Raw genomic sequence first — 22,991 nt, forward strand, 5'->3', positions numbered from 1 at the left:
ATCCCCAACGCTTTGAAGGCATCTGCAAAGGGTTTGTTTGCTTTGTGTCAAAACCAACAGCCACCAAAGGCAGCCCCTCATTAGCAGTCCAGGTACGTGCCTGGGGAAGCGTCAAGTGGATTAAAATTATTTGAATATCATAATATTAGAAACTCCAATTTGGCCTCAAAATGCCCATCTTCCAAGCCCTACCAGGGCTTTGGTGCATTAAATATTGATGGAGCTACTGGCAGATCAAAGTTTTGGGTTTAACATTGGAAGTGCTTGGCGGGAGCACCAGCTGCCCCCCCCCGGCTCTGCAGGCCCCCTGGGATGAGAAGACCCACAGCATCGCTGCGTGCCCCACTCCCACCGCAGCCGTGGGGCTGGTGGTCACAGCCTGTGCTGTGGGGCTGGCTGCTGCTCTTTCCTCTGTGCCGAACCATGCAGTGCATGGTTTGCCGTTCCCTGTGGCAGAAGCGGTGCATATCAGCAAAGTGGGGCCTGGGATTAAAAATACAAACCCACCCGGTGCCGGTTGCGTGGGCTGCGTTTGCAGCCGGGGCTGGCCGGGCTGCGGGGGAACGCTGCTGCGCACAGTGTCAGAGCGGAGAGGCGAAGCCATCTGGGCTTTCATGGAGACGGGGAGGGGGTTATTAAACAAAGAGCTGGTTTGTTTGGGGTTTTTTTATTATTTTTTATTTTTAACGTACGTAAGAGCCGCCCGGCAGCCAGCGCAGAGCTGCACAGTGCTGGTGCCAACGCCATCTGCCTGCTGCAGGGCTAGCTGCCCCCCACCCATCCCAGGGGAGCGGCACCCCGAGCTGGGGGGCTGGAGGGAGAATTTCAGCCCCTCTACATACAGGCCCCCGGCTTCACTGAGCCCAGCTGCGAGGGCTGCCCTGAGCCCAGGTTTCCCTGTTTGGGGGATGATGAGCCCAGCCCCAACTGAGGCTATTTAGGGATGGGGAGGAGGAGATGGGGGATTCCTGAGGCTGGGGGCTGCTTGTGGTTTGGCATCCTGGAGAGTTCAGCACGGATGACCGGCAATGGGGGGAAGCAGGATATGATGGGGTGAGCACCGAGGACTTTTCCCAAGGCTCACGGTGGCTTTCTCAGCCCGGGTGGGCGCCGGTATTTGGGGACGGAGTAGGTCCCCTTCCCCCAGCCTTCACCTCCCAGCATTTTCAGGCGCCGCACTCGGAGACTTACGGCGAAGAGCGCGAGGGGGGGGGCGGCAGGGAGGAGCCCCCCTTCCCAGCCTGCAGGATTGGCTGCCGCCGCTCTCAGAGCATTACGGTGGGGGGGGGGACGCACCCCCCCCATGGCTCGGGATTGGCAGGCGCCGCACTCGGAGCATTACGGCACGGTGAGGTGGGGGGGAGGCGGTGAGCCCCCCCCGGCCCGGGATTGGCGGGCGCAGCGCTCGGAGCGTTACGGCGCGGCCGTGCCCGCAGCGGAGCTGTCCGCGGTGCTGACCGCCGCCGGCCATGGGCTCGCCGCCGCCCGCCCTGCTCCTGCCGCTCCTCGCCGCTCTGCTCCGTGCACCGGCCGACGGTAAGCACCGACCCCCCGGCAACCCCCGCCCCCGCCGTCCAGGTCACCCCTCTCCCCATTCACACCAACCTCCCCCGGTAACGGTGTCCCCAGCCCCGCTCTGTCGCCGCTAAACTTTGCCAACTTGTGCTCGCCCCTGGTGCGGCGGGGGCGCTTCCCCCGGTGAAGCTAGAATTCCGCCACCCCCCCACCCCCCCCACCCCCCACCCCGCGTTATCCGTCCCCCGCACAGACCCCGGTGGCGTCGGGAGCCGGAGCCGCCGGGAGCGCGCAGAGCGGTTTGCAGCCGGGCTGGTGCAACGCCGCCCCCGGCGGGCTCCAGCGACAGCCCCTCTGTCGGTATTATTGGCGAGGGGGGGGCGGGCACCGCTGCACCGGGGGCTGGGCAGACACGGCACCGCCCGGCGAGACCCCCTCCCCCGGCTGCCGAGCCCTTTGAGCCACCCCCGGCCGGCTGTGCCCAGCAGTGGGCTCTGAACCGGTCCCTCTGTGCGGTCCCCACTGATGGGGCTTGGGGGTGTTGAGGACCAGGGCTTCTCCAACCCCCTCGACTCGGTTGAGGTGACCCCTCTGGCTCTGGGGGAGGTGTAAGGGAGATGCAAGAATCACGGGTGTTGGTCTTTCCCAAGGAGAGCAGCCAACACCCAGCTCGGCTCCTTGGCTCTGCCACCCCTGGGGCACGGGCAGCCCTGCAGCCTCGATGCCTTGCGGCTCCACTGCCCCAAAAAACAGGATTGGGGACCCGCCGCAGCTTGGGGTGTCCTGGTCCAGTGTGGCCATGCTGGTGGTGGGCAGTGTGCACAGGGGGAGGAGTGCGTGGTGGCCTGGCCCTGCTGTCCCCAGCGGGGGTGCAGGCAGCGGGGTGCAGGCAGGCAGCACGGCTCAGCTGAGCTGCAGGCAGCAGCCGTGCGGGGAGTTACATAAACTCCCCATCTGGCAGCCAAGCCCAGCCGGGGAAGGGCACCGTGGCCCTGCGCCTGCTGCTATTCCAGTCCCAGTCTGCCCCCCAGGGCTGCTGCCATGGCCCTCTTGCTTGGGAAGGTGTATGGGGGACTCTCTGCAGGGCAGCAAGTGGAGCAAAGCCATGGCGCCCCCATCTCCTGCCCCGCCGTGGGGCAGTGAAGATGTGTGGGGGGGTGCTGTCTGTGTCCCTGTCTCTGCCCTGGGAACAGGGCCCTGGGCAGGGCAGGCTTCCCCTAAGGGAGGCTGGTGCTTACCGTGTCAGTTTAATGATTTCTAATGAGCAATTACCTCTAGTCAGTCCCCTAATTTCTGAATATCAATAAAGTTAATTAAACTCTGCATGTGTATTTCCCAGAGTGTTAGAGGTAGGGATGCCCTGGAAGGTGCTGAGCTCTTCTCAGGGCTGGGAGCTGGGGGGTCCTGTCCAGCCTGTGCCCCTCCATGTGCTGCCAGCACTGGGAGCTGCACATGGGGCTCCCCCACCCTCTTACCATCTTACCATCACAGGTGTCCCAGCCCAGCACCCCGATTTCTGTGCAGCATTGTCACTCTTGGTGTCACCATGGCCTTGACTTGGCATTGATGGGCTAGTGAGTGGTGGAGATTGGACATGGGGCTGAGGGACATGGGCTATCTCAGACCCCCAGGCCAGGGGGATTAGAGATGTCCCCCCGGGTGGTGGCAATGTAGTCTGATCCTGTCTCTCTCTGTCACCCTATGTGGTGATCTGCAGGCCTGTCCCAGCTTGAGGCAGCTCCATCCCCCGTGCCCATGGGGGCTTGCCCCAGCAGAAAGTGGGGTCTGGGCCCTTGGTGCTGTTGAAGCTGGGGTGGATGGTGTTGGGCACAGCTCCATCCACCCTGGCCCACCATTCCTCCTTTCCCCCACTCTCCAAAGCTGTAGCAGGCCTGGCTTTTTGTGGGGTCATCTTCACCATGCTCAAGAGAGCTCCTTGTAATTTGGGGTCCTGGCAGCCTGGGGTAACAGGAAGCAGCGTACATTGTGGTGGGGACACAGGGTCTGTCTGTGCCCCCATGAGCTGTGCTGTGTCGACAGTGATGATGCATCTGGGGGACATGATGTCTCTGGAGATGCGGGTGCTGGTTGGGGTCTTGGTGTGAGGAGGGGGACGGGGAAGGAAGCAGGCGTCTGCTACAGTAATTAACAGCGTGTGTGCTCGTCCTCTGCGTTCCTCAGAGGAGTTCATCACCGCCACGCTGCTGTGCTGCCAGGCCAGGATTATCTGGATAATGCTCTTAAGCCGGAGGGCGGGAGGGCAGGACTGCCCCATGGGAACATGGGGTGTGGGCTGGGCCAGCTGCCTCCCACGTTCCCTGGGACCCTCATCACTGCAGGGCTGGCTGCAGGTTAGTGCCAGTGTGGACAGATTTGGCACCCAGTGCTGTGCCAGGAAGGGCAAGGGGATCATGGGGGGGATGGGGTGCAGAGGTGCCTGGGCAAGGGCATGGCAAGGACACCCCTAGATCCAGTGTGGAGCAGTGGGGGGACACCCCCTGTGCCACCAGTAGGACCCCCAGACTGGCACGAGCCTGGCCAGGGCTGTGTCACCCGGTTTGCAGCCCTGTGTCGGTGTGGGGACCGGGGCTGACCCCAGGCTGCCGAGTCCCCCCCTGGGCCCAGGCAGCCCCTGGGGGAGCCTGATGAAGTTGTGTCTCCGCTGGCTCCGGCGGGAGAGGATAATTTCACCTCCAATCAATTCTTTAAATGCACACAATTGAAAGATTGCCTCTGAAAGCTGCCTATAACCAGGGAGGTAATGGATTCCTTCCAGTCGCAGGCAGCAGCTCCAGAGCAGCAGCATCCATCCCTTCCTCCGGCTGCAGGGAGACGGGGCCAACTGGGCGACCGTCACCTCTCCTGCCACGGGCATCCTTGAGCGGGTGAAGGGGCTGCTTGGACCCACTGGAGGCAGCTGGGGGTGTCTCCATCTGCCTGGTTCCCTGCTGTGTGCCTTGTGCTGAGACCTGGCACAGCTCGCCATGTCCTGCATCGGAGGGTCCCATTGGCCAGGGTTGGAGACGTGCTCCATCCCTCGCCTGCGGGAGAGGCAGCAGGAGCCGGCCTGCATGCTCGCCATGCCAGCAGGGGTTATTACAGATATAATTTAAATGCAGTAACGAGATGTGCTGAAGGGATCAAATATTAATCAGCTGCGAGAGCGCCACTGTGACCATGTGAAAAATGGAGAGAGGTGCTTGAAATGCCAGATCAGCCGGCGCTGAGCGATGCACAGAGGCTGTGCCCGGGCAGGGTGGGCTCCGGTGGGGGATGTGGCTGTAGCGTCAGCCTTTGCTGGCTTCCGGAACTGGATGGTTCATCCTACACAGAGAGCAGCGAGGAGGCAGGGTAGGGGGTCTGCTGCAGGGGGGTGCTTGTGTTGAATTCCCAGGGGGCCCAAAAGAGAGCACTGGGGGCAGCTGGCTGTGGCAGGAGCAGCAGGTGATGCTCCACGCTTCCCACCCGCTGTGAGGGAATAGCATCTGTGGGGACAATAACATGGCTGAGCAGCCCAACGCAGAGCCCGACGAGGTCTTGCTTGCCTCCCTCAACAGGATTTCAATTAATGTCGCCACTAGTGGGCGGAGGGAAGAGGAGCCAGGAGGGCAACGCAGCTCCGCTCTCCCCACCTGCATCCTGTGCCAAGCAGGCACCCCCCAGCACCCAGGGGTGCCCCACGGACTGAGTGTCTCCTCTGCCCCCCTGGTTATCCCAGGGCAGGGAACAACACTGGATCCTGGGGAGCTCTGAGTTGGCACAGAGCCCTGTGGGGGCTGGCACCTGTGCCATGGGTGGCACAGGGTGGGTGCTGCCTGGCGGTGGTGGCTCCATCACAGAGCCAGGGGAACTGATTCAATGCTGCTGGCATGGGGAGGGTTGGCATGGCACTGCCTGGCTCTAGCGCTCAGGTCCGAAATAACGGCAGACGTGCCATTTCTCACCGCTACCATTCAGGGAAATTGCTGTACAAACGTATTAGCTCCGCAGGGACAGCCAGGGAAGCGGGATGACACGGGCTATGGATGGCAAGGAGGGGATGGGGGCACTGCCAGCCCCCACCAGCTGGGGAGGGAGGAAATCCCTGCGGATGGGTACCCTCGTGTCCCCCGGGCTCTGCCCTGGCGCCCACCCCGTGCAGGTGACACCAGGGGCTCGGTGTTCAGTATGGCAGCCGGTGCTTGGCCGCCACCGCCGCGATGCTCCAGGGAACCAGTTGCAGCGACATGTGACATGTGTCAGTGGGTAAATGACTGTTCAATTCAAGGAGAATCGCAAAACATACAAGGTCAAACGCTTCCCCGCCAGCGCCGCCATGAATATTAAAGTCGAGTTCCTCTGGCAGCCGCTGGAGCTGGTGGCCCTGATTGCCGGCAGTGGCACTGGGGCAGCCCCTTGGGTCCCGCCCTGTTTGGCTGTGAGTCTCTGGGCTCACTGGTCATGCTGGGGAGGAGGCCACAGGCTGGTAGGACATGGGTGCCAGCATAGGTACCAGTTGGGTGCCTGCTGGTGCCAGTGGGATGCCCAGCTTGCTACGCCAGGTGCTGTTGGTTTGGCTGCGTGGAGGTGGTGTTGGCTAGGCGGCACAGGGAGCGGGGCTGCACAGCCCTGCCTGCACCCACCCGCCCCTGCCTGCACCCTCACACTGTCTGTGTGCACCTGCTCACCCACCCACCCACCCCTGCCTGCACCCTGGTGCTGCCTGTACTCTCACGCTGCCTACACCGGCCCACCCACCCTCATTCCCTGCCTGCTCCTGCCCACAGGGCACCCCAGCCAGCGGGTGCCCTCCTCCCTGCCAGGGATCCCCCTCCCCAGGACGACAGGGCAGGGGACAGAGATGGGAATCTGGCGTCAACCTGACACGTCCCCCCTCCTGTGCCGGCTGGGGTGGCTTGAGGGGGTCTGGGGACAATGGGGGCCATAGCGGGGAGTGTGGCGCCGGCTGCCTGACAGCTCATTCATCACGGCTGCTGGCCCAAGCCGCGGGGGCAAAGCCAGATTGGATTTTAAATTGGAAAATAAACCTGGAGCCCTGCGAGCCCAACCCCTGCCCTCCCCCCGCACTGGGCAACAGACTGGGGACTCAGCTGCCCCCACCCCTTGCCTGCCCCCTTTTACAGATGGGGAAACCGAGGCACTGAGCACCATCACGCCATAGCGCTGTGACACTCCTGGGGCAGCCGAGGGCCACGCTCTGTCCCCTCTGTGGGGCCAGGCGCTGTGTTTTTGCTTTCTTGTCGGGCAGCATCGATCCGTGTTCCCCAGGAGGCCACGTGTTGCCTTATTTATTTATTTGTGACAGCAGGCAGCATCGATTCCCGCTGGGGGGGCAGTCGCCCGCCGCAGCCGGATTATTCTCTGGCGTCTCCCCAGCTCCCGGCTGCTGTTAATAGACTCCCGCCCAGCTAAGCTGATGCGAGGGATTAGGGCCCAGGTCCGGCTGCAGCAGTGGGCACGTGCCACGCATGCAGAGGGTCCCCAGAGAGCATCTGGCTGGTGGGAACTTGGTGGTCCCTTTGTGCCTGCCCTGAGCCCTGGGGGGGTCCCTGCTGGGTGCCAGGGCCCAGAGGAGGGGTGCTAGGTATCAAGGTCCCATGTCACCAGCTCTTGGTCACCTTGGGGGCATGGGAGGGACACAGCTGCAGCACGGTCACTGGAGATAAACTGCTTAGAGTCATCTGTGGAGGTGGAAACTCTAATCATGTGGTGTTTGAGAGGCGTGGGTGGCAACATCTGGGCACCTGCTGCCTTCTCACGGTGCCCTGAGCATCCTGCATCCCTCAAGGGCCAAGAGCATTCCCAGGCCTGAGTATCCCCCAGTCCCAGGAGCATCCTGTGGTACCCAGAGCATCCCCTACAACCAGGAGCATCCTGTGGTACTCAGCCAGCCAAGGGTGCCACAGCACCTGGATGGCACCTGCTGTAGGAGCTTTACCATGGGATCCAGCCTCACCAACAGCCCCAAAGGGGACCACTGTGCTCCCCAACACCCCAGGCAGCTGAAACCATGGGCAGAGGGGTGCAGGGGGCTGGGGTAGCTCTGCCCCAGCCATCGCTGCACAGGGTGGCCGTGGTGGCTCGTGAGCAGTGCAGGGCCCGGCTCCGAGCACTAATCTGCTATTTAAGCCTGAAAGAGATTTTGGTGCCCTTCAGTATAAACTCATTAACTTTTATGTTCTAATAAATGGATCCTATTAAAAATTAATTCTGGCCTTGCTGGGGGGCAAGTGAAGCTTTTGGAGCCAGTGTCGTTGGGTACTCATTGTGCCGAGGGCATTGTCACTGTCCCAGGGCAGTGGGGACACAGAGTGGGTGGTGGGGACACCTGCCAGCACCTAGTGGCTTCCCTGGCACTGCTCACCCAAGCTAATGTCTGTTAATAGTCCCTTAAAAGTGGCAGTCACAGAGTAATTAATCTTCGCAGGGCCCTGCCCTGCTACGGATCGGTATAATTACCTGTTAATTGGCAGTATCGTGTCATCAGCGCCTGTGCACAGCAGCGAGATGTGCCCACGTGCTATCACGGCCCTGCAACGGACCCATGGAGGGACATGGGTGCTGCCGTGGCATCCCCTGGCCGTGGCACAGTGGGGCTGGGGGGCTGCGCGCCCCCCGGGAGAGGGGATGGTGTGGGACTGATCCAGCAGGGATCAGCCCATGCTGCAGCATCAGTCCATGGTGCATCACTGGTCCAGAATGAAGCATTAGTCTCCAGTGTAGCATCCTTCTATGATGCAGCATCAGTCCAAGGGTCCCCAGCACCCCACGTTATCTCCTCTCCCCAGGCTTCAACGGGGTGGCGAGGAAAGCCGGGGAGAGCGCTGAGGCCGAAGGGGAGCCCACGGCGCTGCCCACGCCGGCAGAGCGGGAGGCAGAGGCTCGTTTTGTCAGCACGGCGCCCACGTTGAAGCTTCTCAACCACCACCCGCTGTTGGAGGACCTGCTGCACGAAGCCTTCCTGAAGAAGGACTACCTGGGCCAGGCACCGTTCCTGCCCGGTGACCCTGGTCCCCTCCTGCCTGCTGATGCTCTCCAGCCAGACCCTGGCCCCCCAGCCCCTGAGCCCCCCCCACGCACCCCCGCCCTGCCCAGGGCCGCCTTCCCCACCGACCCGCTGACCACACCAGCGGGACATCCAGGGCCATGGGGAGAGGCATGGGGGGTCGTGCCAGCTGCCAATCCCTCGTGGTCCCCGCTTGGGGTGCCAGAGTCGGTCCCCGTGTCCCCCAGCCAGGCACCTGCCACCCCTGGCACATCCCTGGGATCCCATACTGGGGTCACTGTGGTCCCCGGGGATGAGGAGGGGACTACCACCACCTCCACCATTACCACCACCACTGTCACCACGCTGCAGGGACCAGGTGAGTGCTGGGGAGGGAGCTGGGGGCAGTTGGGATGAAATGGAGCTGAGCTGGGGTCTCCTCTGTCACCAGCCCCCTGCAACCGGACACTGGCGGGTCCCGAGGGCTGGCTGGTGTCCCCAGAGCCAGTCGCTGTCCCCTATGATGTCAGCCTGGACTGCACCTACACCGTCTCTGTCTACCCTGGCTATGGCGTGGAGCTCAAGGTGAGTGGGGGGCTGCGGGTGGGATGTGGTGACAAGTGTCTGCAGGCAAGCATGGCCCGTCTCCTGCTCCATGTGGCTGTGTGGCCATGCACAGTGCAGCAAACAGGCAGTCCTGTCCTTGTCCCTGTCCTCGTGTCCCTGAGGCAGGAGAGCCAGTTCAGGGTATGGACATGGGTGCATGAGCTGGTGGGAGCCCTGTGACCACTGGCTGCTGTGGCTGGCACCCGTCACCGAAGAAGCAATGCAGGATTTAATTACTGAAGCACTGATGGAGAAGGTGTAATCAACACTGGCAGGTGCAATGCCGTGGTGTGGAGCCAGGAAAACCCAGCACCCATCGACATTGGGGCGTTCAGCCTGGAGAAAAGGACACTGAGGGGAGACCTTCTTTCTCTGCAACTGCCTCAAAGGTGGTTGTAGCAAGTGGGGTTTCTTCTCTTCTCCCAAATAACAAGCCATAGGATGGGAGGAAATGACCTAAAGTTGTGCCGGGAAGGTTTAGTTTGGATATTGGGAAAAATTTCTTCATGGAAAGGGTTGTCAGGCATTGGAACAGGCTGCCCAGGGCAGTGGTGGAGTCACCATCACTGAAGGGGTTTAACAGACGTGGAGATGAGGTTCTCAGGGACATGGGTTAGTGTTGGACTTGGTGATCTTGAGGGTCTCTTCCAGCCACAACGATTCTGTGATCTGCCAGGAGCAGAGGCTGGCGGCAGCTCCCGCGGTGCCGCGGCCACATGCAGCTCTCATCGGTGACACGTGGCCGTGTGTCCCCGCCACTTGAGCTGCTGCGGGGCAGCACCGAGATTTGCTGAACACCGGTGGTGAGCCAGAGGCAGCAGCTCCACCATCAGTCCCTGCTCCTCCTCCAGCTCACACAACAGTGCTTGCTCATCACCGCACAGCACTGCTTAATTAACATCATTAATAGCAAATTGCTCCGGAGGGCTGGAGCACACGTCTGGCTGTCAGCACGGCCCATGGTGCTCTGGTGGAGCTGCTCTTTGGGCCGCAGGATGATTTATGGTGCTCTTACCTGTGTTCGAACGGTGCTGCCCCGCACAGACAAGCCCCAGCGCCCTGTCAAGCTGCCCGAGGAGCAGCTCAGAACCAGGTGCTGGGGTGATGCCAGGACAGTGACACCTGGCTGTCCCCGGCAGGTCCACAACATCAGCCTGGCTGAGGGGGAGACGCTGACGGTGGAGAGCATGGGGGGGCTGGAGCCCATCCTCCTGGCCAACGAGTCCTTCCTGCTGCGGGGCCAGGTCATCCGCAGCCCCGCCAACCTCCTCACCCTCCGCTTCCAGAGCCCCCGGCCCCCCAGCCCCGGCTCCTACTGCTTCCACTACCAAGGTATGGGGCAGCTCCACTGCCGGCACAGACCCCCCACACCCCGCAAGGGGCTCCGGTGCTAATTCGTAGCCTGGCAATGCACGGTGGAGTTTATCTGTGCCGCTGGTGGGTTAAGCAGGCATCTACTGGGCAAGGAACGCAAGGCTAATGGAGATCTAATTGGTGTGAGCAATTACGGGCTCATTTAGCATCATTACCGGCAGCCGTAGGCAGCGTGTCACCCAACCCTGCAGCACCCAGGCGCTCCAGGGGGCTGGGTGAGGGGTGGGCTGGTGTCCCCAAGGGGTCTGTCCCCCCCAAAACTAACAGCCACCACCTGCCCCCAGCCTACCTGCTGAGCTGCCCCTTCCCGGCACGGCCGGCATTTGGGGAGGTGTCGGTCAGCAGCTTGCACCCCGGCGGGGACGCCCAGTTCCGCTGCGCCGCTGGCTACCAGCTGCAAGGTGCCCACCGGCTTGTCTGCCGCAACGCCACCCGTCCCTTCTGGAGCGCCCGCGAGCCCCTCTGCCTCGGTAAGTGCCGGCCCTGGGGGACATGGTAAAGCTGGCACAGCCAGCCGCTGATGGCCCCTCTCCCACAGCGATGTGCGGCGGGGTGGTCCGAAACGCCACGGTGGGACGCATCATCTCGCCCGGCTTCCCCGGGAACTACAGCAACAACCTGACGTGCCACTGGCTGCTGGAGGCGCCCGCTGGCCACCGCCTGCACCTCCACTTCGAGAAGGTCTCGTTGGCTGAGGACGACGACAGGTTTGACCGTGGGGCAAGGGGGGTGCAGGGAGTGGGGGCAATGTTGGGGAGCCCTGCATCAAGCATAGGCCACGTTCAAGGGTGGGTGTCAGTGGCCAGGCCCAAGGATGGGTGCTGTTGGCCATGGCCAGGGTGGGCACTACTGTCCATGCCCAGGGATTCTATTGGCCATGGCCAGCACGGCACTCTGCTCCTGCCCTGCCTGGCAGGCTCATCATCCGCAATGGCAACAACGTGGAGGCACCGCCAGTGTACGACTCCTACGAGGTGGAATACCTGCCCATCGAGGGGCTGCTCAGCACCGGGCGCCACTTCTTTGTGGAGCTCACCACCGACAGCAGCGGGGCCGCCGCAGGCATGGCACTGCGCTACGAGGGTACGGGGCCAGGGCATAGGGGGCACCTGAGCATCCCTGCACCCCCCTGGCCCCCACAGACCTTCACCCCTGTTCCCACAGCCTTCGAGCAGGGACATTGCTACGAGCCCTTTGTCAAGTATGGGAATTTCACGGCCAGCGACCCCCGGTACCCCGTGGGCACCACAGTGGAGTTCACGTGCGACCCTGGCTACACGCTGGAGCAGGGCTCCACCATCATTGAATGCGTCGACCCCAACGACCCGCAGTGGAATGAGACTGAGCCGGCATGCCGCGGTGGGCACCGGGGACAGGGAGACAGGGTGCTGGAGATGGAGGTTCACTGGGTGCTGGAGCTGGGGGTTGCTGTGGGTGCTGGAGCTGGGGATGGGCTGCAATGGATGCTGGAGCCACTGTGTCATGATGTGTGCTGGAGTCAGAGCCAACAGGGATGGCGGGTGCTGGGGGGCTGCAGTGGGTGCTGGACACGGGGTGGTGGGTGCCAGCTGGTGCCACGGCTGCTCTCCCCGCGGCGGTGCTGAGCCCAGTGTGTGCCCACAGCGGTGTGCAGCGGGGAGCTGACGGACACAGCTGGCGTTGTGCTGTCACCCAACTGGCCGGAGGCGTACGGCAAGGGCCAGGACTGCATCTGGGGGCTGCATGTGGACGAGGACAAGCGTGTCATGCTGGACGTCCGCGTGTGAGTGCGGGGACAACCAGGGATGGGTGGACAGGGGCTTCATGCACCCCCGGCCTCATGACCCCCCCACTCCAGGCTGCGACTGGGCACGGGGGACGTGCTGACTTTCTATGATGGGGACGACCTGACGGCGCGCATCCTGGGCCAGTACACGGGTGCCCGTGGCCGGTTCAAGCTCTACGCCTCCAGTGCCGATGTCACCGTCCAGTTCCAGTCGGACCCCGGCGCCGGTGCCTTTGCCTATCGTCAAGGCTTTGTCATCCACTTCTCTGGTGAGCCCTATAGTGGGATGGTGTCCCTGGTGTCCCCAGTGTCCCCACCACCCCGCTCACCCCGCTGTCCCCACAGAGGTCCCCCGTAATGACACCTGCCCTGAGCTGCCAGACATTGCCAATGGCTGGAAGACGTCCTCACAGCCAGAGTTGCTCCATGGCACCGTGGTCACCTACCATTGCTACCCTGGTTTCCAGCTGTCCGGCACCGACCTCCTGATGTGCCACTGGGATCTGACGTGGAGTGGTGACCTGCCCTCCTGCGAGAGGGGTGAGTGGCGCCCACCAGTGTCCCCCGTGTCCTATGGCACATCTCCGGTGGCCGCTGTTACCCCTGGTCCCTCCCACCCGCAGTGACCTCCTGCCGGGACCCTGGAGATGCCGAGCACAGCCGCAGGGTGGTCTCCAGCCCTAAATTCCCAGTGGGATCCACTGTGCAGTACATCTGCGACAAGGGCTACATCCTGGCAGGCACCGGGACCCTCACCTGCCACGATCGCATTGCGGGGGGACCCAAGTGGAGTGACCGTCTCCCCAAGTGCATCCGTGAGTTGGGTACCCCCTCCCTGGGCGTGTCCCTGGAACCAGCAACCTGTGCTGATGCCACTGTGTCCCTGCACCACAGCGGAGACGTATGAGCCTTGCCACAACCCCGGTGTGCCGGCGGGCGGGCGGCAGAGCCCTGAGCGGCGGTTGTACCCGGCGGGAGCCACCTTACGCTTCTCCTGCACCGCCGGCCGGGCGCTGCTGGGCGAGGGCAGCCTGCACTGTCTGCCCGGGCACCCCTCGCGCTGGAGCGGGTCACCCCCCATCTGCAAAGCGAGTGAGTGGACCCCCCACCACCCCAGCATCCCCCTGGCACCCCACTTCTTGCCACTGATGCCAGCTTCTTTTTTCCCACCTCCTCCAGCCTCCTACGATGAGTTTTACAGCAACCGTAACCTGGATGGTAAGGGTGATGCTTTGCCGGGGCTGCCCAGGGTGTCAGGGTGTGGATGGGCACCCCAGGGTGCAGCCGATGTGGGGTGCCCCCTCGGTGAACCCTTGCTTTCCTGGGCAGCTGTGGCCAAGGCTGTGCCCTCCGGGACGGCACTGGAAGGCACCAACGTTGCCATCGCCATCTTCCTGCCCGTGCTGGTGGTGGCCCTGCTCATCGGGGGCATTTATCTCTACTTCTCCAAGTGAGTGGCCGGGTGGTCCCTGTCCCCCTACGGGGTCCCCCCAGCCCGCCGGCCACCCCAGCTGCCCTCTCCCTGCAGGCTCCAGGGGAAGCCAGCCCTGCAGCTGCCCCTCACTGGCTCCCACCCCTACGACCACATCACCGTGGAGTCGGCTTTTGACAACCCCACCTACGAGACAGGAGTAAGTAACTGGCCCCTGTGCTTCCCTGGATGGGGCCGGGCACCCCAGGGACCCTTCATCGTATGGGCCATGTGTGCCAGGGGATGTGTGTGGGGTGGGACAGGCACGGATGGGGACACGTGCTCCAGGAACCATGCATGGGATAGGACATCCATCCAGGGACCCTGCACTGGATGGGACATGATCCAGGGACCACACATGGGCTGGGACATCAATGCAGGGACTGTGCAGAGGATGGGACACCTACCCAGGGATTGGTTACATGACAGACATCAGTCCAGGGACCACACATGGGATGGGACATCCACACAGGGCTCATGCAAAGGATGTGACATCCATCCAGGGACCACTCATGAGATGGGACAGTCATCCAGGGACCACGCACAGGGCAGGACATGCATCCTGGGGACCACACACCAGCTGGGACATCTATACCAGGGACCGTGCATTAGACAGGACAACCATCCAGGGACCACACACAGGATGGGACATGCACCCCCAGGGCCATTCATGATCTAGCATGTCCCCTCAAAGCCCTGTGATGTGGGAGACGCTCCATCCCTGCCCCGGGCGCCCCGCTGCACCGCCGGGTGTCCAACCCCTCGCAGTCTGTTTTCTTTGCAGGAGACAAGGGAATATGAGGTGTCCATCTAGGCGTGGGCAGCGTGGAGCTGGGCGCTGCAGCCACCCCTCCTGGGCCCCCCCGTGCCCACTGGCCCCCCGCATGGGCCGGGCACACCTCTCCCGAGGAGACACAGGCCAAGCGCTCGGTGGGACAGACCAGGGCACTGGCCACCCCCCGTCACCCCCAGCCCACCTGGACCCCCGTGGGGTCTGCCCGAGCCCCACTGTCACCCAACTCCCCACCCCAGGCTTCGGGATGCTGAGCCAGTGGGGGCCCCATCCAGCCCCCTGGCCCCCACAGGGGCACAGCAGCCCCCCAGCCCCCCGTGATGGAGGAGGGACCTGGGCAGGGGGAGTGAGGCTGTGGGGACTCCCCAGGTAAGGACAGGGCTCCCCGGGGCTCCAACACACAGGGGGCAGCAGGATGCCCTGCAGAACCCCGGGGAGGGACCAGGGGGCTGGGGTGGCCATGGGGGTGCACCCCCCCCACCCCTCGCCCACCCCCAGCACAGGGCCTGCCCCCCCCTGCACCCCCGTGTCTCTCAGCACCGTCACGCAGGGTCGTGTCCCCCCACCGTGCCCCGAGCATGCTGCGTCCCCTCGGTCCCCACGCTTGCTTCACCCTCCCCGGGGCGTCCCCTCCGCCATGGGCGTGACCCCCCCGCACGTCCCGGCACCCCAGCAGCGCCGGATCCGGGCTGACAGCCCGGGGGGACGGGGGGACAGGGGGGCACCGGGCGTGGCTGTGCCCCCGCCGCGTCCCGCCCGGGCTGGTGGCCTCGGCCCCAGCCGTGCCACCCCGGTCTGGAGAGGGTGCCCCCCCCCCCATCTTTTGGTTGTTTCATTAATAAAACTGGTGTTTTAGAAGAAGCAGTGGCGTGTTCCTCAGCCGGGCGGGGCAGCCCGGAGGGGGTGCATCCCCCCCCCCCCCCCCGCCAGAGTGACCCCTGAGCCCCCACCCTGCGCCCCAGACGCCATCCTCCCCCGCCCCGTGCGGCCTATTCCCGCCACACTCAGCGGGGGAGGGCAGTGCGCCTTTAAGAGGCGTGGCCTCCGCCGAGATTACGTCACGACCAGGATCCCACCCCTCCGCACGGGCGCTCCACTCCCCGTGCGCCCCCTGCCGGCGGGTGGGCCCCGCCGCCCCACCCTGCGTCCTGACGTCACCCACTGCCTCGCTCCCCCCCAAGGCCCCGGGACGTGACGGCAGCCACGCGCCTGCGCACCGTCGTCCTTTCGCCCCGCCTATCCCGCGCCTGCGCAGAGCCTTGGCGCGCCTGCGCGGGAAGAGGGCGGAGCCAGTCGAGCGCGACGGGGGGGCGGTGTCAGGGCTGCGCCTGCGCAGTGGTGGGGCGTGCGCTCCCCCCCGTTCCCCCCCGCCGCGCCAGGGCCGAGAGCGGGAGGCGGCGGGGGGGGGGAGGGGCGGCGGCGCGGGGCCGCGCGTGCGCGCGGGACGGCGGGGAGGGCGGGGGGATCCCCCCCGGGCGGCGGGGCGCGGTCTGCGCATGCGCGGGCGGCGCGGCGGCGGCGGCGGGGCCCTGAGCGTCGGCGCCGCCTGTGTGTGGTGCGTGCGCGGTGCGTGTGCGGCGGCGGCGGGCGCGGGGCTGCGCCGCCCCCTCCATCCCCCCCCTTGCGCGGCATGGCAGCGGGCGCGGGGACCCCCGCAGCCGCCCCTGGGCCCGGCTGGAGGAGGAGGAGGACGACGGGCAAGCCGCAGCGGCCCGTGGGCTAGGCCCCGCCGCCCTCTCCCGCCGCCCCCTCCTCGTCGCGGAGCCGCCGCCGCTGAGGGGCCACCCCCGCCCTCCACCCCCCGCTCCGCTCCCTCTCGCTGCGGGGGGGGGCTCTCGGGGCCGCTCCCGGGCTGGATGAATGTGGGAGAAGATGGAGACCAAGACGATCGTCTACGACCTGGACACCTCCGGGGGGCTCATGGAGGTGAGGCCCGGGCCGCGGCGGGGGGGAGGCCCGGCCGGGGGAGGCCGCGGGGCTGCAGGATGGTGAGGGGACCCCCCGCCCCCCCTCCGGAGCCCCGTGGCCATACAAGGAAGCGCGGAGGGACCGAGGCGGCTCGCCCAATCCCCGGGAGAGGCCTTCCCGGACACGGGGCCGGCGGGTGGGGCGGACCCGGCACAGGCCCCGTGTCCCCCCCGGCGGGCCCGGGGCTGCTCTCCCCGGTCCAGCAGCCGGGAGAAGGGCACTCGGGGTCAGGGTCCATCCCAGCCCCTCAGAGCCCCTTTCTGTCTGTCTGTCCGTCCATGTGCAGCAAATCCAAGCCCTCCTGGCTCCCCCCAAGAGCGAAGATGGGGAGAAGAAGAGCAGGAGGCTTGAGAAGGAGCCCAGGCGAAGTGGCAGGGCCACTAACCACGATAGCTGCGATAGCTGCAAGGAAGGAGGGGATCTGCTGTGCTGCGATCACTGCCCCGCCGCGTTCCACCTCCAGTGCTGGTAAGGCTCGCCGCTGTCCCCCCGGTTGGCTGTCCCGGTCCGGCAGCTCCCGCTTCCCGTTAGGTCCCTGCTTTGCCTGGGGGCAGGGGGGACACCATCCTGGGCAGGGACAAAAAGGAGCTGCACACCCCGCTTGGGTCCATCCCTCTGAGCAGCCAGGGCAAAAAGCCCCCTCGCTGCTTTCTCCGGGGGTGGGGGGTCCAGCACCCGCCTTTCTTTTTGTGCTGAGCAGCAGCCAAGAGGAGGAGCGAGGCTGCTGGCTGCGCGGGCCTGGCTGCTTTGCTGCTGCCCCATCCCAGCCTTCCAACCCCACCGCCCCCAGGCAAAAAAACTTTCCCTCCTCACCCTTCTCTAAGGGTGCTTTGCTTTGGGGGGGGGTCTCCGGAGAGTCCTGCCCGGGGGGGGGCGGGAAGCGGCGGTGGCGTCTCCGTGCCAGGCCTGACATTCCCAGCGCTTCCGTGCTGCTGCAGCTGCTGGGAATAATGGAGGTTGCTGTCTCTGTGTCTCCCTGCCTCACTGTTTACAATATGGCGACCTTCCTTTAAATTATATTTTTATTCTCAGCGCCATTTTGGCTGCATATATGACTTCCAAACCCTCGCGGCCCTCCCCCCAGTATCTCCAACGTGAAAATACCTTCCCTGTGGAAATCCAGGCCTCCAGACTTTAAAATTGGCCGGTTTTATTCCTTTCCCTCCTTTTTTTCCTTCCTCCTGACTCTTCAGACCTGCTTGTCTCCTCCGTGGGGGTGCCTGCCGCGAACTGGGGGGCAGCCGGGTCCCCTCGCCGGGAGTTGCGTGGCTTTGTTGATGAAGGCGGATCTTTCTGCGTGTAAATCTGGGTGTCGAGGCGCGCGTGGAGGCGGTGGCAGAGCTCTGGTCGGCGGAGGCTGCAGCGGGGAAGGACTCCGCTGCCTTCTCTCACAGCTCCCTGAGCTCTGCGCACAAAGCGACCCGCCAAAGGCGCCTCAACTTTCCGCCCCAAAGTTTTTTACCTTTCTGCACTGGGAGCCCAGATGCATCCAAAGCTGCTTCACCCGAATCTCCCCTCCAAGAGTTGGCGCAGGCGGGCGGTTTGTGTTAAATTAGAGCAGCCAGGGTGGATAATGGAGTGGAGGAGGGAACAGGGCAAGTCAAACAGCTGGAGCTTGGGCGTGCAGAGTACTGTTCCTTAGGGGAGATTTTTTAACCACATTCCTTTCTCTCTTTCATGCTTTGGAGCTTTGTTTGCCACCCTGTTACAGCTGTCTCATCTTTGCTTTTTTATTTTTTGTCCTGTTTTTATTTTTTTCTTTTGCTTGGTGGTTATACCGCGTTTATATGCTAATTGCAGGTCTCTGAACTCTTATTAAACTGATTGCTGATACCAGGAAAACTGAGTGTGCGGTCACAGGTCTGTAGGGAGTGTCCCGTTAGCAGCGTGCAGCCAGATGAACCGACAATGCTGTAGTGTGCAGCCATGACATCATCCCTCCTACCCTGAGGAAGTGCTACTGGTGGTGGTGCAGATCCTCTAATATTTACTAAGAGAATGCTAATTATTATTAATTTTTTTTGCCTAGCCTCCTTGGTGAGCTATGATTTATGGTGGTTTTTTTTCTTCTATTGGGTGTAGGTGCTTAAAACTCAGTGTTTGCTTCCAGATGCTACTGAACACATCCTGAGCCTTCTCTTAATGAGGCTCAAGCATTGGCTAAAACTGCACATTTTGAGATGGAGGAGCTGTGACTAACGCTGTAGGGTTTCCTGATTGACTCGGAATCGTAGTTAGTCCCAAGTGTAAATGCGACCACTTTGTACGGGGCTAAATCTGGCTGAATTTCATGTCTTGATTTGGCAAGTTTCTTACAGTTAGCGAGCCATGTACATCAGATATGTGTGAAACTTTGGCTGTACTCAGGTTAGTTGCGTTATAATTATTAAAAAATATGTGTTTGGCTAACTAGTCAGCCTTCAGAACAGAAATGGAAGGGGCAGTCCTGGTCATGCTTTCTCACCATATTTGTTGCCCTTCCTGGGGTATCTCTCAGACGATCATTTTGACAGCAGCCCAGACTCTGGTGCAGGATGAGGCTCGGTCTGGAGCGGTGCTGGATAGGCTTGGCCTAAAGGCCTCTGGTTTGGGCCCAGCTCTGCCCCCCTGCTCATGGATCTCTGTCCGTCACTCAGCCAAGGCCTTCAGTGGAACCAGGTTGTTTCGAAGGGATGCTCAGGTTTTGTTTTCATGTTTTCTTCCCTTTGCCTCCTACATCTTGCTTGAAGTAAACTTCTGTTCTGAATACAAACTTAAAGGCAGCACTTGCAACTTCCTTTCTGCCTCCTTTTTTTTAAATTTAAAGAACAGTAGCTATAACACAATGCTTGTTTTAAGTCATTTGAATAGCAGCTTAAGTATACTGCTGGGGCATACTAGCTGGATTGTGTCAACAGCTTACCTGTTCTTTAAATATTTATTGTAAGCTTTAATACCAGATTGCATTTATTATCAATATAGAAAAAGAAGAAAGAAGAGCAGTTCTTAATTGGTGTAGGATTTGTAATCAATTGATTAAAGCTGCATAGGAGAGGCCATATTATAAAAGAAACTGAATGACGCGGGTGTGATCAGCCCAAGTCACCCAGTAGGCTGGGGACAAACCCAGGAGTAAACGCAGCTCAGTGGCCCATAAACAGGTTTTGTTTCTTCCTGTGTAGAGAAGGCTCCCCTGTCTTGTGTTGTTTAAACCTGTAGCGAGCAAGTTGGCTTCACCAGTTTGCCTCAACTTCAACTTAGCACCTAAACCTCTTGTCTTCTGCAGAAAACAGAAGGTGCGCAACCAAAACCCCCAAAACTTTCCAAGCCTGATAGTTTTACACGTCTGCGGTGGTAAACAACAAGTGTTGTTGATACGCTGTGGGAACGACTGCTCTCCTGAATTAACGTGGGTGGACGTGGCTTCCCGATTCATCTGTTGGGTGTCAGTTCTTCTCACAACTCGGTTTCAGAATCACTAGTTCGGCGGAACACTCTTACAGGTGCTGTGAAAGTCCATTATTGCCACCAGCCCGGCTGCAGATAAACTGCCTTGGTGGGCAGGACACAGGAAAGTGTGAAATCCCTTCCAGATACTTAGTTTCAACATACTTGGATTAATGTCATAGTCAGGTGACTGTCTTCAGGTTTGACTTTCCAGAGAGGGTTTTTTTTTCTGTCCCTAATATTTCTTGAAAACAGAACGTGAGCTTTTTTAGCTGAAGTCTGGTTTTTGTTATGCTGTTTGCCCATGACCTGCTGCTTTGGGAAATGGTGCAGCGTGCATTTTCATTCTGATGTTCTGCCTTAACCCAGGCCCCTGGGAATGCTGTACGGTCCTCCTTTACATGATTGAAAAAACAATTTTCCAGTACTTCTGCTATTCTCCCCCATTTACATCCTCCTGGCTGTGCGATTGTTAGAATTCCCCTTATTTTCTTGAGCTCGCCGTAAACTTGATTCACGTTTGCAAAGTGACTGATGTTGCAAATTCATTACAGCTTCGCTGAAGGATTAGAAAGATCCCTGGGAGAGGAAAAGTTTAGTTAACAAGCTGGGGGAGGGGAGTGACAACAGGAGGGAGAAAGAACTAACACAGAACAGTTTCGTGTTTGTTTTTTCTCTCTTTCTTTTTTTTTAAACTCTCACTGCCTGAGTTTCTGGTTGGAGGAGCCCAAAATCACTAACCTTGCTGAATGCTGCCGTTCTTACAAATAGCTGGCTGTGAATTGCAAAGTGACCCGAGTTGCCTAAAGGTGCTGGTTACGGTAAAGAGACGGTGCCAGTTTTGCAGCACTGCCCAGCAAAAAGGCTTCCAGTAGCGGCTGGGAGAGGTTCTTTGCATCTGTACTGGGGCCTGGTAGCTCCATCAAACTTTTTGCCGCTTCGTGATTATATTTGGAGAGTTTGGCTGCGTTTCGCCCCTGCTTTGGCAGCTGGTTGTCGAAGAACTGGAGCAGCAGAGGAAGCTGAACTAGCCGGAGTTTTGCATATTTTCTATGAGTCAGGTCAGTTAAGTGCTTTGCACAAAGAATGGAAAAAAAGTTGTGTTTGGCTGGCAGGACATGGCAATAACTCTTTCCCTGCCTTATTCAGGTCTAAATTGTCCTGCCTTATCTTGGCATTTGGTCTAGCTTGGGGTTTTTTATTCAAATATCCATTCTGTGTGAGGGGAGGGAAACATCAGCCCATCCATTGTCTTAGCTAATCCTCCCCTTAATGGGCATCTTTGGCTGCCCCAGGAGTTTCAGGTGGAGCTTTGAATGGGCTGAAGGAGTCCAGGATGCCCAGGAAAGTGCTGGCTTAACTTCAGGCCTAACAGTGAGCTGCAGAGGAGTGGGGTTTCAATACATCGAATTATATGTGTTGTAGCTCTTACACACTGGCGCTTCCGACAGCTTCAAAAAAGTTTATAGTTTCATTGCAGAAAGTTTTTATTGTGAGGCTTTCTGTTTAATTTTGGGGTTTTTTTACCCATTAAATGACTGGCAAAAACCTACTTTAATATGCATGTAATGGCATCTTAAAGAAGACAGCAAACTGTTGCATTTCAAACATTAAGTTAAACGTATCTTAACTGGTAGTTTGTTAAAACAATGTACTTTTTTTAAGAACGCAACAGCTTTTATTTGTATGTATCTTTGATTCTGATGTTTTGGTAGCCAGGGCCAGTGTAGTCTCAGTCCTAAACCAGAAGGAAGCAATCGCGCTGGCTCGTTTCTCTGTGTGAGGGTGACTGCGCATGTGTCTGCAGATGTGGTAACACGATCGGTCTTGGCAGTTCTGTTCAGCAAAGTTGTACCAATGAGCTCTTTTGCTCTCCTTGTTTTGTCCTAAATCTCTCGATGCAAAGGCAGATAAGGTCAGCCTAAATCTATGGGTGTAAGCTGAGGGCACCAGAAAACCCTCCACAGTAAGAATTTGATGAACTAATCGAATTTTGGGACTTGCAAACCACGATTCTCACCTGCGTGTGCCTGCGTGTTGCTCGTGTTAAGCTGAGCGTGAGCGGATTTTGCAGCGTGGGCAAGAGCTGGGCATTCAGACCAAGCTGCAAATTGCTGCCGCTGTTCTCAGCATCAGTGGAAAGCGGTGGGAGCAGAGAGTTAGGATTCTGTCAAAGTCAACATTTAACTGCTTAACTTGCTCTTTGTCTCGGGCCGCGGCTGCTGTACGGACTGGTGTTACGCCCAACATCCGTAGGGATCTGAAGCTGTTTAAAAGGGTACGGTGCGAGCCTGTTAATAAGCAAAGTTCTCCGCTGTTTTGTCCTTTTGCTTGGGAAAGCGCCAGTTTAATGCTGAGCGGGACTTGTGGAACTGAGGAGTCCTTTTTTTGTGCTGGTGCAGGGCCTGGTTTTGAGTGGCCTCCCGAAATTCAGCGGCTGGGTTCGAGGTGGAGCTCAGGGCTTTGTTCCCTGGTCTTTCCCGGTGTGTCAGACCTGCAGGCGTGACTCACAGGAGCCTTGCAAAACGCGGAAAGGTCTTCCCAGAGGAATTCCAGCTCCTCCAGGCATTTGCAAAGGAAATTCTTAATTGGATTAGATTCATAATACCAATCTGCTAATTACTGTTTGTTATGGAAATCTTAGCGCTATCTTGTAAATATATTCACCTCTGGTTAACTTGTGTCTTTTTATCACGTACAAGCTCGGCGTTGTTAAGGTCGTGCAGCCGCCTGTAGATCCTATAGCCGGGAATGGGAGGACTACTGCGTTTATGACATAAAGTGCTCTCAGAATTCTCCCCTCTCTCTCCATTTCGCAGTGTTGCTTCAGGTGGAAGTAGGAAATGGGAAACAAGTCGCGATCAGCACGTCTGACACCCGCTGTGCTTCAGTTACAGCGGGTGTGAAGGACATTTTGGGTGGGGGGAGCCCCCATACTGTTGTCAGCAACAGAACTGTGTTTGTGTACTAAGGGTCAGTATGAAAAATGGATTATTTTCCCTGTGAAACTGACCTTTTTGCCTTGGGTTGTAGGTGCTGTTGTGGTGTGAAGAACCACCTGCACAGACAGGGCTCCGTGTGCAGGACA

At 60.3% G+C, this 22,991-nt stretch overlaps 2 protein-coding genes across 5 annotated transcripts in view; both read left to right on the plus strand.

Moving 5' to 3' along the window:
• Nucleotides 1-1,324: 1,324 nt before the first annotated feature.
• On the plus strand, nucleotides 1,325-15,370 carry SEZ6 (seizure related 6 homolog). 3 transcript variants are annotated; one of them, XM_065036895.1, is made up of 17 exons: nucleotides 1,325-1,536; nucleotides 8,304-8,879; nucleotides 8,952-9,085; nucleotides 10,246-10,438; nucleotides 10,765-10,950; nucleotides 11,019-11,187; nucleotides 11,397-11,563; nucleotides 11,645-11,839; nucleotides 12,104-12,242; nucleotides 12,318-12,514; nucleotides 12,591-12,785; nucleotides 12,869-13,060; nucleotides 13,140-13,337; nucleotides 13,425-13,463; nucleotides 13,575-13,695; nucleotides 13,774-13,876; nucleotides 14,189-14,475. In XM_065036895.1, exons 1-17 carry the CDS (start codon nucleotides 1,470-1,472, stop codon nucleotides 14,393-14,395), a joined length of 3,078 nt encoding a protein of 1,025 aa, XP_064892967.1. In that variant the 5' UTR covers nucleotides 1,325-1,469; the 3' UTR covers nucleotides 14,396-14,475. The 3 variants fall into 3 exon arrangements, with proteins under 3 accessions (XP_064892967.1, XP_064892968.1, XP_064892969.1); XM_065036896.1 differs by lacking the exon at nucleotides 14,189-14,475 and adding an exon at nucleotides 14,485-15,370 and having other exon boundaries at nucleotides 1,328-1,536; XM_065036897.1 differs by lacking the exon at nucleotides 14,189-14,475 and adding an exon at nucleotides 14,501-15,370 and having other exon boundaries at nucleotides 1,329-1,536.
• Nucleotides 15,371-15,982: 612 nt separating this feature from the next.
• Nucleotides 15,983-22,991, plus strand: part of PHF12 (PHD finger protein 12) — a 30,619-nt gene continuing 23,610 nt past the window's right edge. Inside the window, exons 1-2 of one of the 2 annotated variants that reach the window (XM_065036906.1) lie at nucleotides 15,983-16,435; nucleotides 16,764-16,945. In XM_065036906.1, coding sequence (XP_064892978.1) covers nucleotides 16,370-16,435; nucleotides 16,764-16,945 — 248 coding nt within the window. In that variant the 5' untranslated portion in view covers nucleotides 15,983-16,369. The remainder of the gene's footprint in view (nucleotides 16,436-16,763; nucleotides 16,946-22,991) is intronic. The other variant, XM_065036904.1, reaches the window with a different exon arrangement.

The sequence above is a fragment of the Columba livia genome, chromosome 20, assembly GCF_036013475.1.
Source record: "Columba livia isolate bColLiv1 breed racing homer chromosome 20, bColLiv1.pat.W.v2, whole genome shotgun sequence".
Lineage (NCBI taxonomy): Eukaryota > Metazoa > Chordata > Aves > Columbiformes > Columbidae > Columba > Columba livia.